The 20,253-nt window shown below is 26.5% G+C and overlaps 1 protein-coding gene and 1 long non-coding RNA gene across 4 annotated transcripts; one reads left to right on the forward strand and one right to left on the reverse strand.

Moving 5' to 3' along the window:
* The first annotated feature begins 311 nt into the window (after window positions 1–311).
* On the forward strand, window positions 312–3,419 carry LOC136081859 (uncharacterized). 3 transcript variants are annotated; one of them, XR_010639204.1, is made up of 6 exons: window positions 312–485; window positions 862–1,042; window positions 1,703–1,797; window positions 1,921–2,003; window positions 2,216–2,848; window positions 3,015–3,419. It is a non-coding gene; the product is annotated as an uncharacterized LOC136081859 (long non-coding RNA). The 3 variants fall into 3 exon arrangements; XR_010639203.1 differs by lacking the exon at window positions 312–485 and having other exon boundaries at window positions 494–1,042; window positions 2,216–2,389; window positions 2,802–2,848; XR_010639202.1 differs by lacking the exon at window positions 312–485 and having other exon boundaries at window positions 495–1,042.
* A 2,467-nt stretch (window positions 3,420–5,886) lies between these two features.
* On the reverse strand, window positions 5,887–7,038 carry LOC136081398 (uncharacterized). The gene has a single exon (XM_065798712.1). The coding sequence runs from the start codon at window positions 7,036–7,038 to the stop codon at window positions 5,887–5,889; it is 1,152 nt and encodes a 383-aa protein (XP_065654784.1).
* Between the last annotated feature and the right edge of the window lie 13,215 nt (window positions 7,039–20,253).

Consider the following 20,253-nt stretch of genomic DNA (forward strand, 5'->3'; position numbering starts at 1 on the left):
TATATATATATATATATATATATATATATATATATATATATATATATATATATTTAAAAAATTTTAAAATGTATTCTACAAGTAGAGTGCTCAATGTTCTTAAAAGAACAGAGCAATTATAAATTAGTAGAAAATCACTTAACAAAAATTTATCTCATTTAACACTGTGTTTCATAAATAAAGATTCATCATAAAATCATCATTTCTGATGAGTCTTTATTGATGAATTACAGTGGTTAATTTGATAATCACTTAACAAAAATTTATCAATGAGATAAATTTTTGTTAAGTGATTTTCTACTTATTTATAATTGCTCTGTTCTTTTAAGAACATTGAGCACTCTACTTATACTCTAAATATAAAATTGTTGTTTTTCACTTTTTCTGTTTTCTGTTTAAAACAAAACAAAAATTCAAACTTGTCAAATAATTCTTTCAAGGTAGTTCAAGTGATATCGAAGACTTGGATACATTTGTTACTGCAGGTATACCATTTATTCATATTTGTATATAATTTTTGATACACATATTTGTGTATATTTTATGTTATAAATTATATACATATATGATAAAAATTATATATATTTTATAAATTTTGATACATATTTGTATACATTTTTTGACGTGTAAATATATGAGAAATAAAAGTGTTGTTCAATAAATATAGTCTTAATAAGGCATTAAGCTTGAACTCATAAAATTAGCAGTCAAAATAAAGCCAAAAAGTAAAGATTTTACTAAATGATGACTTAATAATAGATTTTTTTTTTTTGGATCAGAATTTTTATGTTCGATAGATTCACAGATGTAAGGTTGCAATACAATCTAATAACTTGCATAAAATTCTTTTTAAATTTCAAGTCTAGATGTGAGAGAAAGATCCCCGATACAGTCTACCTTATTTTGTGGTAATATTTTTTTTATAACTGTTTGTAATAAAATAAGGATATAATTAAATGTTTATAGGATTGAATCTGTTTACAAAGAAATGTGTGATTGAAATAGCACTTTTCAGTTGCTATAATCTATTTATTCTGGTCAAGTAAGTATCTTACTTAAATTTATAATTCACAGATACATTTTTATATAATATACTATTGAGTCGGGATAGCTCAGTTGTATAGTGTGGTGCTATTATTGTGATCGGATAGCCTGTCACAGCAGGATTGCAGATTTAAATCCCACCTTTGCCAGTTACTATTTAATTATGAAGGGAGTTTGTTTTGAACAAATTTGAAGGTCCCTAGAGTTCATTAAATACTGTGTTCCTAAAAATATATTTTAGCATTTGTTTATTTATTGGGAGTTGTTTAAACATCAGTTTGGAAACAAAATGGCGTGTAATATTTTAATATAAATAAAATCTTTTGCAATATTTTATTTTTGAGTATTCAATTTTCAATACTTGAAGAAATAGTTTTGACTTCAATACTTCAACAAATAGTTTTGACTTCAAGTATTTAAAATCGACTTTTAGTCAAAGTAGATAAAACTTACTAAATGCTAAATCCTTAAATAGTATTTTTGTATTTGATTTTCAGTTATACAGTTACAGACATAACTGGTTTATTGTTGGTGGAGAAAAGTTTGTATTACATAAAAAATATAGGAATTTACACTCTATAATTCCATTTGCTTTATTTTTGTTTTGTTTTTTTCTTGATTATTTAACATGTTTTTGCATTTCCGTTTATTTATTCAGAAAATCTTTGTAACAAAGATCTCCTTAGCCTAATGACAGAAGATCAATTGCATGATCTTTTTAAAGCTTTTGTTTTAGCTTTTAATAATTTGAAGGTAATCATAATCTATAATATTAATCATATATTTATTTCTAATTATTTTATCTTAAAATCATCTATTTGGATAATATTCAACTTTCCAGTATTATTTTTGTTTTTTAAGTAATGATCTTTTTAGGATAGTGACTATGTATTTAAAATTCTGTGCCTGAATCTATTGTATTTATATTTGCTAAAGCTAGTAATTTGTCAAGAATAAAGGTAATCTAAAAGCTTTTGTTTTTCAATTTTTTTATTCTAGTAAATAATTACTTAAATAATTAAATATTACTTATTTATATAATTAAATATTACTTATTTATATAATAAAATATTACTAATTTGTATAATTATATATATAAGGGATTTTTTTAAATAACTTTTATTAATATCATAACTGTTTTTAATAATATTTTTACGTATTCTCGATTTAGGCTGAAGTAGCTCTCTGTACTTACATTTCTGAAAGGCAATACAAACTTTTATATTTCTATTTTATTTTTCTTTCAACTAATTTACCATTATTAGTTATTACTACACAATTATTTTTTTTTTTTTAAGAGATAAAAAGCGTTTCTGTAGCTCACCAGAATCAACTTGTGGAACTGGTAAGACTGTAAGACTGGTATTCAATCAATATATATGTTTTATTTAATGTTTATTGCAACAAGGTATATAAATAAGTTATTTTTTATTATTATAAAACACCCAACCCTTGAAAATAAAAAAAACTAAAGTTGGCAAAAAATTGCAGACCTTGATATGTTTTAGGTCATCATCAGGTCAGCAAAAACATTTATTGACAAGTTCCATCATAAAAAGTAGAAACCTAAAATGTTCGGAAATATTTGGCAACCTCAAACGCTAAGTTCGGCAGTTAGGTTTGCATTGCCAAATGCCGACCCTAATTCCGAGGGCTGTTCAGCAATACTTTCAAAATTTAAAAAAATGTAAAAGAATTGAAATATTTAGCTTTAATGTAAAAAAAATAACGTTTTTATCTTTTTTTTTACCTTTTAGATGTAGATTTTTCAGTTTCAATTTATTCAGAAAATCAATTATTAAATGTGAGAATTTTAAAGTCAAATTTATTAAAGCAATTCAATAAAATAGTTATAGATATTAAATAATAAATTATAAAATGTGTGTTCTTTAAAATTGAAAAATAAATGTTTATTATATATTTATATATATATATATATATATATTTTTTTTTTTTTTTTTTTTTTTCAGAAATCCTTTAAAGATATTGGCAAATCAAATTCATCTATAAGTACTAAGGATTTAAAAACAGATCCGACTATAATCATTGATGTACCACTTGGATGTTCACCAAGTGTGAGTTGGGTGTTTATATATATATATATATATATATATATATATATATATATATATATATATATATATATAGATATATATATATATATGTATGTATATATATATACATTAATTTTTTATATTTTATTTATATTTTCAATATCGAAACCAATGTAGAAGATTGAAAAAGCTAAACTGACTTAGCCGATAGGATTAGTGGCAGAAATGGTTACGTTAACGTTCTTGATGTTTGCAGAAAATGTTGTATTCAATTTATTTTAATTTTAGAAATACATTATTATTAATAAAAACTATAAATTATTCAATTTCGTTTTTATAATTGAAATAAAACTTGATATTTAAATTTCTGATAAAATATTTCGACATCGTTACATCATAGAAATATAGCTTACAATATACTATTGGAAAAAAAATTAAAAAAAATACTGAAACATTTAGAAAATAATAAAATAATCAAACAAATAAATACTGAAACATTTAGAGAAATTAAATTTGGGCTCCTCATATTAGGTACAACATATTTTCCTTAAGTTGGTGAAAATGAATGTAAAATATATTTTTTTTAGTTGATGCATTAACTACAAAAAGTGCTTCAATATAAATACAAGGTAAAATGCGAAATTGAATTGCGGACCATTATTCTTAAGATATTTCATGTTGCAACAGCTTTTTTAGCCGTTTTTAATCAATAAACATGACTACGCTGCTCCAACCCAAACCCTCAGTCGATGTATTTACATTTACCTGCATGCTCTCTCTAATAGTCAGTAAATGCATTTACACTTAATAACATACCTTACTAATATATTTATATTAATTTAATTTAACATAATAATATAATCATGGTCCTTAAAATATGATATTTTGGTTTGCACAAAAGTTCGCATTTCACTAGTGTGTACTTTGCATTTTGCCGATTTCCTTATATTCAACAAATATTAAAGAGATATAGGGAAGCACTTGCACCCTTGATCCGTAAGCACCTTTGATCCTAAAGCGTTATCTCCATTTCTGCAAAACCTTTTAAAGAGGGCTGATAGCCAGCGTCGAATAATTATTTTACAATGGAAACCTTACTTGCCTAAGTTGGAAATCGAACTTTATTATTATTAATGATTTAAATAATACTAAAATTAGTATAATGTTATTCTATTAGTCATTATAGAAGTTATGTTTCTGAATTTTCAAATAAAAATAAAACGCAAACCCTGGAAATAATTATTTTTTGAAAAGATAATATTTTTCAGTTTCTTGATTTTAATTCGGGGCGGGATTTATCATTCACTAATAAAGGCAGAGGCTGATCTTGCCTTTTTTTTATGTTTGAAATAACTTTTAGACATGGAGTAAACTCCAAACATTTTTATGGTTATACTTACGTTAAATAACGATGCTTTGCAAATACTAAAATAAAAATAAATATTATACCCAAATAAATTTTTCCCCCCTACCCCATATGTGAGGGCAATTAGTTTGCAAAAGATTTTTTATACCATTCTAAACTATTTTCAAATTTAACTATTAGTTTGAAATTTCATGAAATAATCTTTTAGCGTTCAAAAATTATAGCGAGATAAATATTGTAACCCTCTCAAATTGAGGGGGATTCAAACTTTTTATGGACATAATTTTTAAACTCTAAAAGATTATTGCATGTAATTTAAAATTGATTGATGAATATGTTTTTAGTTAACAATAGAAAAAAAATATTTTCGTAATTTGTTACCTTCACATTTGAGGTCAGGGGAGGGGTGTTTTTTGGAGGCATTTTTTTTATTGGGCTCTAATAGTAATAAAAGGTGCTGTAACGACTATTGTCGCCGAGCATAAAATTTAAAATTTATACTTTAGCAGCCGTTAACAAATGTTTATCTAGTCTACCTTTAAAAGAATTTACTGTCATTGCAGAAACCACTTTTTCAGGTAAAGCATTCCAATGAGGTATCACTCTGTTCGTAAAAAAATTGTGTCTAATGGTTGTTTTTGCAAATTCTCTTTCAAATTTCATTGAATGACCTCTTAGACTTTGGGAAGAAGCTTTATAAAACTCTTTATACCACAATATCTTATCAATACCAGTTGTTATTTTGAAAAACTCAATAAGATCATCTCTTGTACGTCTTGTTTCCAGAGTTGTGAGACACAACTTTGCCAATTTTTCAGTATAACTTAGATGTTTTAGTTCAGGTGCTACCTTTGTTGCTCGTCTTTGAATTTTTCTAGGTCATTGATATCGTTTTTAATACCTGGACTCCACACTGGAACTGCGAATTCCAGGTGTGGTCTAACCAGCGAAATGCATAATTGCCTTACCAATTCAGTGTTAAGATAAGTAAAGCTTTTTCTTATTAAACATAAGATTCTTTGTGCTTAACTTGTAGCTGCTTGAACCTGATGATTCCATTTCATATTGGATGAAACTATTACACCTAAGTCTAATTATTTTGTTGTCATTTTTAAAATAAAACTTTGATTGTCGTGTTTCATAGCGTAATTATAGTTAATATTTTTTCTTCCAATAAGTGTGCATAACACTGCATTTGCTTATGTTAAAATCCAATAACCATACATTTGACCATTCAGTTAACAAATCAATGTCGTTTTGCATATTAATTAGATCATTATGTTCTTTTATAACAGAAATGATTTTAGTATCATCAGCGTATAGTTTTGTTATTGAAGAGATACATGGGGGAAGATCATTGTTATGTAACAGAAAGAGAAGAGGACCCAATACAGAACCCTGTGGCACACCGCTATAAATCTCTCACCAATCTGGTACAGCTTCACTCATTACCACTCTTTGTTTTCTGTTTTTAAAAAAAAAATCAATCCAATTTAAAATATTGCCTTTTATTCCATAGTTAGAAATTTTATATATAAGTCGATGGTGGGGCACCTTATCGAACGGTTTTTCAAAATCTTGGAATAATATATCAACTGTATAATCATCTTCAATTTCAGTTGTAATAACATCGAAAGTTTCTAAAAGATTTGTTAGGCATCCTTTATTTTGTACAAATCCATCTTGTTGAGGATTTAACAGATTGTTTTCTGTTATATAAATTATCAGCTTTTTTCTAATTATTTTCTCCATTATCTTACATTGTATCGATATTAATAAGATAGGTCTGTAGTTGAGCGGATCTTCCTTGTATCGTTTTTTAAAAAGTGGTGTAATATTTGCAGATTTCCATAATTCTGGCATCTCTCCTGAATGAATCGATTTCTTGAGTATTAATGACAAAGGTTTGGATAATCCTTCTGCAGAATGCTTTACCACATAGGCACTGATGCTATCACAACCAAGTGACTTGTTTTCATTAAGTTCTAATAAATAAGTATGTGCAATATCTTCTTTTAGTTCTTGGTCCCAGTCACATTCAAATAATTGCATTGTTTTATTGATGAAATGTGGTAGATCTTGATTTTCTTTGACAAATACTGATTGGAAACTACAATTTAGTAGATTAGCAATGACTTTTTTTTCAGTTATTATTTTATTGTCACTAGTTTTAAGTGCTAGTAGTTTTGTATGTGTTTGATTTTTTTGTGCATATGCATAGAAGAGTTTTGCGTTATGTTTTACATCTTTTGCTAAGTTTATTTCATGATCAAGAGTAGATTTTTTAATTTGTTTTTTAATTATTTTATTAACTAGTTTGTATTCATTATTTAGGTTTGTATTTTTGAAGTTTGTAGCACGCACTCTGCACCATAGATAACGTTTTTTTCTAATTAGATTCTTGATTCTTATGTTGATGCATGGATTTTGGATAGAACTAGTGGGTTTGAAGTGGTGAGGAATATATTGTTTGCAAGCTTTTTCATAAATTTTTAAAAAGTATTCATAACAATGGTTTGTATTTATTTTATCAAATATTTCATCCCAATTCACTTTATAAAACATGATATTCATTTCTTGGTATTTTCCTTTTCGAAAAATAAATCTCTTATTGTTGAACTTTTTCTCACATGAATTGAGTATGTTAGTTTTCCATTTTAAAAAGTAATGTCTTTTAGTAATTTGACCATCGCAATTTTATTACATAGTAATTTAATCATCGCAGTTTTTTGCAAAGCCTCTTTAATTGACGTAAGTATAAACAAATAAATGTTTGGAGTTCCATGTAGGGAAGTTATCTCTTCAACAAAAAAAACGCTGGTTCAGCCCTTGCAGCAAGGGAGGGTCTGAGAGCTAAAAAATAATTAAAAAGCTAATTGAAATTTAGACTTTGTTATAGTTAAGATAAATCAATAACCTTTACACAATAGGACATAGTCTAGTTACTAGGTTTTGCACAATATTATATTGAGGTTATAAACAAATATCTTATTACTCACCTTTGAAAAATATATAGCTTATCCCCAAGAGGTGTGCGTGGGGTGGGGTGTGGGGTGGGGCTTACTACCTTGATTCTCACCCTCAACGCGCTCTTGATTGAATTCAAACTCAAATAATAAAAGTAAGAAAGTAAAATGCCTCAAACTTTACTTTTCTAATTTAAAACTAGTATTAAGATGCATGTACGTATGTAAGAATACGAAATGATCATTGTAAACTTATTTACATTTATTATAAACTTAAAATTGCTAAATTTGTTTATTTTGGAAAAACGCTTACAGAAGGATTTTCAAAAAAACGTATTGGTTTGGGATAGATACTAGTGTAATAAACTATTTTTATTTATTTGAAATTTATTTTTTGAAAAAAAAGTATAAGCAATTGTAAAATGTAAAAAAATATTTCAATTTCTTCTGTTTCATTTTTCCATTAGTCAATTTCTTTTACCCGAAAAAACCATTCCGCGGAGCATTCCTGCTTTTTTACGATGGAGTTTAGATTTTATAAAAGGAGTTTGATTAAAGAAAAAAAAAGGAATTAAACCTAAACAATAAATTAGAAATAACGAACCTTTTCTATTCGTCCATTATCAAAAAATAAGTGAGTTCGGTAATGCAACCTGGATAGTTTCGGTATTGCAACAACTACTGTTTAAAACCCTAATTCCCCGCAAAATAAATAATGTCAAAAGCAAAGTAAATGTTTTTTGGACATTCGACATGATATATATTACATCCATCAAGAAAAATAACTTTAAAAAAGTTTTTAAAAAAATTTTATGTAACGTTTTTTTTCAAAATCAAAGTAGGAGATTGCACATTAATATATTATAGAAAGTTTACTTGAACTCAGAAACTTAAAATCGCCATGATGATATAAAAAACCTCAAAGTTTAGGTAAGGGGATTTTTTTCGTTTATAGCTTGATTTAAAGGGAATGAATAAAAAAGACATATCCGAATCATTTTTTGATGATCCCCATGCCTAAATCCTCTTTTTTAGATTTTTCGGTAATGCAACGCCTTTTTCGTTATGGGTCTTACCTGTAAGGTTTTTTTCTCAAAAATTTTTTTCGTAACTAACATATCTTAAAAATTTATATCTTTCTGATAAAAATTAAAAAAAAAAAAAATTTTAAATCGCAAGCGATGCGGGTAAATTCTAAAATCCTGTGTGCCGATGACAGCGTTACAATAGCGAACACAGAACCACATACTGATGATGATAATGATGATGATGATGATGATGGTGATGATGATGATAACGATGGTGATAGCGATGATGATGATGATGGTGGTAGTGGTGGTGGTGGTGGTGGTGACGGTTGTAGTGTTTTGAAAATTGTTAATAAATAGTTACTTTTGTATTTTTTTAGAGTAAAAAGAAAATTGAAGAAATGACTGAGTGAGCTATTTATATTGCTATCATAAATCTTATTAAATAAAATAATGAAGATCTTATCTATTGAGAATTATTTTTAATTTCACTTTTTAAGTTCAAAAAAACAGTTTTTTTTAGTGGATTGCTATACGACTACAAAATGAAGAGGCATTAGAATACAAGCGAGCCAAGGCTGAGAGGTTGAGGCGTAAAAGAGAATGCAGTGTAAATAAACATGGAGTAAATTTAATCGTAATAAATTTTCCACTATTGTTTTAAATACTATATTATTATAGTATGGCACTATAATCAATGTTTTAATCTTTTTTTTATTTTTTTTTTATTTTTGCAGGTTCAATTTTTTTTTTTTAGTTTTTTTTTTTCATTTTTTTTTTTTCTGCAGTTATGCCATATGTTTGTATGCATGCAAGTACATATAAATATTAGGGATGTAATGGAGGTGTAATAGAGGTATATTGGAGCCATAATTGTAAAACAAGTTCACAAATTAAGTAGACGACTTTTGATGAATGTTTTAGTTAAACTTTTTAATATGTAGTCATAAGTATTACCAGTCAATCTTTAACAAACTATTAAGTCTTTAACAATCTTTAACAAACTATCAAGTCTTAAACAATCTTTAACAAACTATTAAGATAAGTATTACCAGCCAATCTTTAATAACTATTTGGTGGTGGTTAGGCTAAATATCTCAAAGCTTTCTACTACTAAACACTACTTTTTTTTGGTCAAAAGCTTTTTTAAAAGTGTCCTTCACAGGGTTTTTTTTCCATAAAAATTTCTTGAACTTGCTTTTGATTAACAAATGAATATTGCATCTTTTGTTTCTTTATCTATTTTAAAACTAAATTGGAGGTTATGAATAAATACTCTTGTTGGCATTAATTATTTTCAAAATCTGTGTTACCTAGTCAAGCAATATTATTTCTTGAAATGAACCATATTTTAGTATTTTATATTCTTCGTAAAATCTTTACCATCCAAATTACCTTCATTTATAATTGATATTTTACAATTTATCATTAAAAAGATCTAAAATCCACTGAACACCCACATACTGAACAACACAAGGACAAGAGTCACTCTAGTACTAGTCTGTAAATCAGGTTTACATTAGGAAAAGAATCTAGTAAAAATTTGGTTCAACTCTTCCATTATTCATATTTAAAAGCAATTGTCTGTAAGAATCAGCCAATTTAAAGCAAAATATTAAAAGAAAAAATAAAGTGAATGTCATCAATTCCATTCATTTCACGTATTTGTTTTGTATAATAGGTGCAATGACAAATACAATATTTTGTTTAAAATATTTGTTGTATGGTAGGTTGCCAAAATGTTAGGGACACTTTACTTTTTAAGTAATTTTAAAGTTTAAATGATTTTTGCGAGCAAATAAGTTATTTTAAATAACTTTTTTTGTGTATTTTAGTAACTAATGTAAGTATAATTGTTTTTAAACTGTGGCAATTGCGTCAGTCCACCCTATCTGTCAAAAAGTTAGGTTATTATTCAATTAGCTGTCAATTGTTGAAAAGTGTGGTTAATTATTTATTTTTGCAACAATTTTTTGCAAGTTTTTCGAGTTCAGAACTATTGAAACTTAAGTATTGGTTAATAGTTCAAGTAGTTATAGTTAATAATTTATTATTGTTGCTAATTTTAATGCATAAATCCTGGCTTGTAATTATTTTCACCTCTTATTGATTTTTTAAGTATGGGCAAGTCTCCAGACTTAACCCCAAGAAAAATTAAGGAAGTAAAAACCTTACTTCTTCATTCTACACATTCTCAGAGAGATAGCAGCAATTGCAAGTGTTTCAAAGTCAGTAGTGAGCCGAATTAAAAGAAAAATTGATGCAAATGTGACTCTAGAACCAGACCGAGTCGGCAAAAGTGGCAGAAAAAGGATCATTACTCCACGTTGTGACCGTTAAGAGAGACATCTGTCTTAAAAACAGAAAAAAGGTGTGGCTTAACTAGCTACAATGATAATCAATGAGGAATTAGCGTCTCCAAAAGGACGGTTCATAGAAGGTTTGCTGAAGAGAGTTTAATGGGTTGTCGTTTAACCAAAAAACTACGTTTAACTGAAGCCATGAAAAAAAAAGCGACTGGAATGGGCTAGAAAACCTCAGCATATGACTATTGATGACTCGAGTAGAGTAAATATAGTTTATAATTTTGTTAAAAACCAGAAAAATTTAAAGTTAATAATTTAAAATATCTTTGAAATGTTTTACAGGTCTGCTTCTTGGATGAATCAACATTTCAAATTTTGATAGACAAAAGTTCATTTGTTCGACGACGCCCAGGAGAAAATTCCACCAGGACTGGCTTTTGGAAAAATTTAAACATCCTGTGAATGTAATGGTGTGGTCTATGATCTGTCTATGTGGTCTAATTCCCTGGCCATGGCGTGTTTTGCCATGGCTAGGGAATTCACCTGACATAAACCCCATAGAAAATCTATAGGAGTTCACAAAACAGGAAATTGCCAAAGAAATCATCACTACCAAGCAGCAATTGATAGAAACCCTTATAAGAGAGTGGCATAACGACCCCAGTCTCCAACACAATACAAAAGTCTGCATAGAAAGCATGCTCCGACGCCTGAAAGTAGCTGTAACAAAGGGTGGCATTACTAAATATTGACATTATTACCTTATTTGTTATGTTTAAACTTTTTATAAAAAAATAAATAGTTATGAATAAGTAATTATGTTGTTTTAAATTCTAAATAAAGCTCTCTAACAATAAAAACAAAAAAATAACCACAAGATACGTATTTATTCATTAAAGTAGTTTTTACTTTAATCACTAAAAATGTAAAATGTTACTAATAATTTGGCAACCCACTGTGTGTTTATAAAAGTGCAGGCTACCATTAATGAAAAAACTTACATGCAATCCTAATTACCTCCCTAGAATAATCCTAGTTACCTCCCTAAAATAATTTGAAAATGATAAACTCCTGATTTTTTTTTCATATTTTTACAATATATTATCATTTATTTATTTTATACTAAGTTTAGATTGATAACTTTGTTGTTATATATTCTGAAATTACTTTATAACATTATATAAAAACTAGTTTATAAGTAGTCGAATGAATTAAATAAAAAATTTTTTATTTATTTGTTATCAAGAAGTATTCCTTTTAAAATAACTTCAAAGTTGAATTTAGATACAATGAAATATAATCTTCGCTTTATCAAAATAGAAAACATTGAAAAGAAAAAAAATTGGTCGAAAAATAAATCGGTCGAAAACGAAAGCGCTATAAATCGGTTGAAAATGTTAAAGACTATAATCGGTTGAAAACAATTTAGGCGTCAGTAGGTTATCTGAAAATTAGTTCCACTTTTTACTAGATGTTCTTTTTGTAAAACAATTTCGAACAAGATCGAGATTTTTTTAGGCCCAACTATCTGACACGAATGTTAGTATTCCTACCAAAAACCAATTATTATAGGTTAAAACATCTGAAAATAGAGGGAGAATCAAGTTAGGAAGAGTGCCATCACCTGGAACAACAAAAAAATGTAAAAGTTCCAGGGTTGTTATTGGACAATGATCGCCCCTTGCCCTCTCACAAAGAGATGAGAAAATTTAACAGAAGAACTTGACAAAGATACAGCGAACATTTTATTCTTGATTCAATATTTTAAACTTAAGATTTAGAAGTTCATGTCTAATATTTGAAATAAATAACTAAAAACATGGATGTAAACTTTTTTTTATGCTCAAATATTGAAAAGATAATTTCAAGAGGAGGGAACTAAAATAAAGATTGCAGCCAAAGATAAAGCACTTGCCGTTGAACAATTTAAAAGCGTTTTTTCCAGTACCAATACCATTAGTGAATCTGTGATACACACATAACTTTTTATCTTCATATGAAACAAAGCCTAATTTCAACTAGTTTTCATTTCATTTATTATTTTTTAAATGCAGTTTTAAATCTTTAAAATCATTTGAAATATTTCAAGGTAATTTACAATATAAATTTCCTTGAAATAATAATTTATTTCCCCAATAGCATATGTTATAAAAAGCAATTAAAAGCCATTTAAATATGATATCCTCTGTATCTTTAAAAATTGCATGTAAATTTGTTTTTTTATAAATTTTTAATGTGATTTATTAAAAGAGTATTTTATCAAAGAGTACAAAATATTTTCACCTTTAATACCTTTATACGATACAAAGTCAATATGTAACAGGAATTATCCTTTTCCGGAAATTACCGGAATTCCGGATATTTTTCTCAATTTTTAATTTCACCGGATATCCAAAACGTTTTTTATAGATACAAGTTTAGGCATATATTTTTGTAATATGTTTCTTTTTAAGCTTTTTCACTCACCACTCATACAAAACTAAGAAAAATTGGGAAAAAAATTAGAAACAACGCAATTATAAGGAAAATATATTCCGAATATTTAACCTAAACAATTTTCCGTATTTTTAAAACATGGTCTGAATGATCTATGTATGACCAACAACTCGTAGAAAATTCTATTCATCTTACAGTTACTGTAATACCTTGGTGTAACATTACGGTTTTGCGGCGCAACTTGTTTTTGTAAATAGTGACTAACACTAATAAAAAAAACTTATTACTAAGATTAATTATTTTGTTAGTAATAAGTTATTACATACAAATAAGTGTTAAATAATAAAACTATATTCTGAAATTTTAGGATTTTATTCCATGAAATTATTTAAAAAATCTATACATATGTATTTAAAGTTGTTAGTCTAAATACTAGGCCGTCTGAATAAAAATGAGCAACTGCTTTTACTCAGTAATTGGTCAGCTTTACGTGAATAAAAACTAACACAAAATTTCTAAAGTTTTTATTCACGTAAAGCTGACCAATTACTGAGTAAAAGCAATCGCTCATTTTTATTTACCCGGCCTACTAATTTATACTTAGACTAAACGTCTAGCAAATCAAACTGCTTTTAAATGCCATTATATGGTTTTTAAAAACGTGAGTCGCATTTTGAGGCACGTTTTCCTTTCAATTCAAAAAGCACCTTTTAAAATTAATAATATTTTCTATTAAATAAAACAAAAATCATTTTTTTAAACCTTTTAAATTTTGAATCACATGAATGAGCTCGTGAATCATTAATAATGCCTGGCCTTTCGTTTATCATAGTTAAAATAAATCTTTTATTTAAACTTTATCTAACAAACATTCAATTTTTAATGATGAAACGTGGAAATTTTTTTATAAAAGAAGAATTATTGTAAATTAAGTTCAAAACATTTTAAGCACTGAGTTGAAGAACTGATTGAAGAAAACTAACTGATTAGACAAAAACAATTTATTATCTTTTTACTTTTTTTAATTTACTTTTTTTTAACATTTATTACTAAACGATTTCTTATTATTCGTATTTTAAAATCTTGGTCTTTTATTATATATTTTTTTTCATTTTTTTTTTTACTGCTGTTGAGATTGAAACAGAAAATAGTTAAGATAAAATTCATTTATATTTCCCAAAAGTTGGTGTTTTACAGGTAATAAAATGTTTACTGAAAAAAGTAGGCAACGCAGAATTGTCGGATAAATGTCGTTTTATTTAGTAAAATTATTACAAAAAAAAGCAAAATGCTAAAATATATAACACGCATGGGATTTCAGTTTTTTTGGCGCCTCTGATTTGTAACAACGCATTAAACATTTATATGTTTATGTGTCCTTGGTGAATTGAGACGATATTTCACTATCCATTATGTATTTAAATGTGTAAGTGCTTGTCTAAAAAAGTTTCTGCATTGTTAAACGGCTTTTAAATGTAGTCTTCTACTTCTCTCTTTTTCTTCTTATTATTATTACAATTTTATTATTATTATTACTTTTTTGTAAAAAAATTGGTGTTGTTTTCTATTCATAGATACAGTGAATAAGGATGATACATTTAATCTGGCGTAATATTAATAGTAATATAAAAAGAATGGAGGAGAGCGCGCCCCCTTCCCTCCCCGTTAACATTTATTTGTAAGCTCCGGATTTTTTCCGGATATTAAACAAAATTTTCCTGATTTTTTCCGGATATTTAAGGAAAAAATTTTTCTGGTTTATTTAAAATATGGCCAGGATAATCTATGATGTAATAATGGACGAATGTTGCCATTAGTATTTTCAACCGTCTGATTCTTACAGACAATTGCTTTTAAATAAGAAAATTTTGCAATATAAACCATCTTCACCCATACAATTATGGAACTATAAACAATGAAAAAATTACATATATATATATATATATATATATATATATATATATATATATATATATATATATATATATATATATATATTAGGATAATACATACAACAGCAAAGTTTTACAAAACAATACAGAGTCAAATCAACCAATAGTTAATGATAGCTATAATAACTCTAAAGTTCATAATTTGGGTCGAGGGGATCGAGACCAATTAGAACAGCAAGATGAACACATACTTAAAAGCTGTTGACGCTTGTGAGCACTCTAAGGAATCGTTATGTCAAAATATGGATCGATTACCAATTGATAATGACTTGAATTCTAAAAATGCCCAGAGAAAGTTCAACCAATTGTGTAATAAGTTAGATAAAGCTTCATTCGTTCCAGTTAGTTGTGACGATCCGGTAAATCACTAGGTAACATCCAACCAATTAAAATTCTCTTCACTTTCAACTTCAGTTTCTCACTCGATATACGAACCAAATAATCCTATACCTGTTAGAAATCTAAATAGATCTTCCATTAAATGTGAAAAAAATAAAAAAAGTGGTTTTCAACGAAATCAAAGCAAAGATCTACCTTCTGAATTTTTAAAATATTTTTTTGAGTATTTAATAATATAATATTTGTTTATATAAATCAATCTTGTTAATATCAATGTTATTTATGATTTTTTTTATTTTTTATACTAATTTTAATTTTTTTATTGTGTTTAAATTAATAAATTGATGTTTATGATGTTTTTAGTTTTTAGTTAAATTGCAATATATTCAAAACTATACTTTTAAATGTCTTTCTTTTCAATAATAATGAGTTACATCATAAATGTGTATTTTTTTAAACCATACTTTTCAGGGGTGGGTGCAGTTTTTTAGTTTACCCCGACAAAAAAAAAAAAAAAAGCACCAAACGCCATGTTGTAAGTGATGTAACTACGCCCGTTGTGCAAAAAAATAATTATAGGGGGGAGAGAGAGGAGAAGTAACATTTTTTGCAATTGCAGAGTATTATTACCCATATCTTATTATTACCCATATCTTAGTCTTACTTGTCTTCATGCAAACATGATTCAAAATTAAGTTAACTAGTCGTAAGTTTGTTTTTAGCATTTTAACTAAAGCAATCCTTAAATAAGATAAAAAGTTGGAAACAAATAAGAACATTGCCTGACTCGTTTATTTTTTGCCAGTTTTCAGTAAACAGAAAATTTTTATAATTATAAAATAGAATAAACAAATATTACGCTAGCTTTGCTTCAAATTGGTAAAACACTGCTGTTATGCTTATATATATATACTAATACTTTTTTAAGATTATTTTAGTTAAATTCTGCTACCAATCGAATAACATGCAATAAATGTATTGTTTACACTGCAGAGTTTATTTTTAACCGAATCAATTACTACTTTTAGTACCGAGGAAACAATAAACTTTTCAAATTTTCTCGTTTCCTGCAAAGTATGATTTACATTAGGAAACTTTTTAAATTCATTTTTTCATCCTCTGCAAACATAGTTTTCATTCTAAACTTGTTTCAAAATGCATTTTCGAACAAAAATAAAAAGATTTGTAGTCTAATATTAGGCGGGTGGTAAACGTCATAATGTCAATACTTATATTTACTATTTTACCCCATCAGTTGCAGTACTTATTGGGTTTAGATCCGCCTCTGAATATTGTATGGATTTTTTTTTTTTTTTTTTTGCCGTTAAATAATACATACAGTTTCGAAGCACATAAATAAAAATAAATATTGGCAGGGCAAGAAGAAGACTAATTTAGCCTTATCACCGAGCCCTATTCTCACGTATTTACAAAAACCGTAATATTTAAATATCTATAGTTAACAAACTATTTATAAAGAAAAAAAAAATAAAAGTAAAAAAGTAAAATAGATAAAAATTCCTTATCATTTAAAGAAAAACTAAAAGAATAAAACTTTAAGGAAAGAGTAAGATCATTTTTTCAGAATAAGAAAAAATAAATAAGATATTATCATTTATTTAAGAATTAAAAATTTAAAGTAAGATTTAAAAATAAAAAGTAAATAAATTAATATACACCATAGAAATAACAAAAATAAATTAGTCAACTTCATAGAAATAACGTAAATAAGTTCGCAAACGTCATAGAGGTAATACCATAATTAAGATAATAAATAAAAAAAAAAAAAAATTTTGATACACTCAGTGACATAATTTTGTATTAATTATTTTATGTATTTGAGTTTTAATTAAAAGAAACATTTAAAATCGGATATATTAAAATCCATAAGTAAGTATTAAAGTACAAATATCGTAATCGAGCTTGTTTTGATTCATTTTTAAACTGCTCTATACTAGTTTTATGTGATTTACAATTTTGGGAAACATTTTTCACAAGTAGGGTCCACGATAAAGAACTGAATATGAAGTTAGTTTTGAATTATATTTTGGGACAACAAAGTTGTTACTTGAAAATTTTGTTGGATATTTATGAACTATTTTTTCAAAATAGGATTGAAATATTTTAGGAGATAATCCTAAATTTGTTTTATACATGAACATTAAAATTACTTCATACAATACTTGTATGGAATATTCCACAGAGCACTTGTAGTTAGGAGTGAGCAAAACCGAATATACGGTCCGATTTTTAGAATAGTTTTCTAAAGTTCTGAAAAAGTTTATAAAAGTCTACTTCGGTTCCGGTCAAATAAACTCTGGGTTCGTAATCAGATATTCAATATTTAGATATCCGTTTAAATCCGATCGAAAACCGGATTTACTTGTTTAAAACGGTTCGGAAACCGAATTTATTTCCCTGAATCCAAAACTATACAACAATATCTAAGTATTTTACCTCTTGGGTGTATAAAATATATTCGTTTCTCTTTTAGAAAATGGCGCGTTCCATTATTATTATTATTTTATCAGAAAGTTATTTATTTTTGCAAAAAAATGCACTTCATAAAGATATATAAAAACATTCATGGAAAGAATAAAAAGTGTATAAAATGAAATAATTATTACAAAGATAAACATAAAAAATCTACGATAGAGTTTTAATAACAGCAAAAAAAATTTTAAAAACTTTTTTTAAACATCTTTTAAACTTTTGTGTAGTATTTACATAATAAAATATTTTAAATTAATTGAAAATATATATAAACAATATTCTAAATAGTGAGTAAATTTTTAAAATACGTTTCAAAAACACATTCGTGCAAACAAATAGTTTTAATATCCTATAATTCGAAATAAAATAGTTTTAATATCCTGTAATTATAAAAAAGATAAATATTTGAATAAAATTTAACCTATAATAATGCATTTATTTGTAACTAAATATTTTTTTTATTTATGAATGAAATAGCAATAAAAATATTTACTTATATAAAATTATAATATCATTAGCGATAAAATAAATAATATCAAAAAAACCTTTACTAAAAACGTAATTGAAAAAAATCGAACTACGTTAAAGTTAATCTATGTTATCTATAAACATTTAATTATTTTAGGACCGGAATTCCGACCGAAATTTTTGATTTTTAGTAAAGGTCTGCGTCTCGAAATGATTTTATCGAAACTGTTTCGATTATCTCGATTCAATCGAGTATTTAATCGAATCGAAAGATTCGATTTATCGCGAGTTATGTTCTCAGTATCGAAAAGCAGTTTCGAGACATGCTGAGTTATATTCTCGAAATCAATCGAGTAATCGATTGATTTAGATACGTTTCGAGACAAATCGAGAGATAACGATAATATAACTATTTTTTTAAAAAAACATACAAAACTTGAAAGAAATTTTTTGGTGTTAATTTTTATTTGCGCATCTCTTCTTTTACTTGCGCATTAACTTGCAAATTTGTTTTGATTTTAAAAAAAAACAAAAAAAGTCAACTAAGGTCACATGTGAAAAGTTTCAATCAAATTTTAAAAGAAGATTTTACATCTTAAAAGGTAAGAAATTGAATTTTATTACTTTATATTCATATATTTTGTACTGCAAATGGTTATATGCGAAAATTTTTGTATTTTTATATTTTAAGAAAGAAATATTAAGTGTTAGAGTACATATTATTGAATCATGATAGCTAATGTTGATAAGAGCAAACTATAGTAAAAAAAACTAAAAATGTTGTGACATATTTTTCCATTTTTGACATATCCCATGGGAGAGATTTAAACTTTTCTTTGAATTTGCATTTGTGTGTGGTGGGGAAAACAATGATTTATGAACTTCTTGTGTTTTTTTTATGAATTGTACTTAAGTTTTCAAAAAGATTTGTTGCTTATTTGTCAAAAAAAGATTAATTTGAGGTGGTACACCACCAAATATTCAAAATTCTTTAAAACTTGAAAAAAATAATCAATTTGATATTAATACAAAATTTGTAAAATGAGAATGCTTTTTTATACTTAACTTTGTTTTGTCTCGCTTATTTTGCCTCGCTTATATTAAAAAACCCATCTTTTTGATGGGTCTATTCAAAACACAATATCTTAAATTATTTTAATGCATAACCTATGAAATTTTTTGCACATGTTTTAGACATGTAAACTAAGGTAATGACATAGGGATTTTAAGATTATTTCATTACATCAATAACTATTGAATTTCTTCTATAAAATAGTAAAAAAAAATTTTTTTAAGCCTAAAAGTTAATAATTAAAGAGATTGGAGAATAATTTTTAAACTTTGAAATGTCATTCCCTACAAAATAATATAATAAACATTTCCTGAAAAATTTAAGTGATTTGCTTTACTACTTTGAATCATGATAGCTAATGAATAAAACAGTCGTTTTAGTGATATTATAATAACTCCACAAAATACGGGACAATTGCGTGGAGAGGCTGTATTAATTTTGTCAGAATATCGATTGCATTTTTTGACACTTTATCCTAGTGAAGCTGTGTTAATAGAATTTATTATCAGTAATCTAACAGATTATTTGTGGAATGATAATGAGTTTCTTCAATTAACATTGTGGATGGACCGTTTAAAAATAATCCCCAATGAATTTCAGGACATGTTTTTAGAAGCCAAGACAGATTGCATCTTATAAGTGAATAAAAATGTTTAGGATAATACAATGAAAAGTAAGTTAAAATTATAAAATAATGTTTTAGGGGTTGTATTTGATATTTATAAAATT

Source organism: Hydra vulgaris, chromosome 06 (genome assembly GCF_038396675.1).
Source record: "Hydra vulgaris chromosome 06, alternate assembly HydraT2T_AEP".
Taxonomy (NCBI): domain Eukaryota; kingdom Metazoa; phylum Cnidaria; class Hydrozoa; order Anthoathecata; family Hydridae; genus Hydra; species Hydra vulgaris.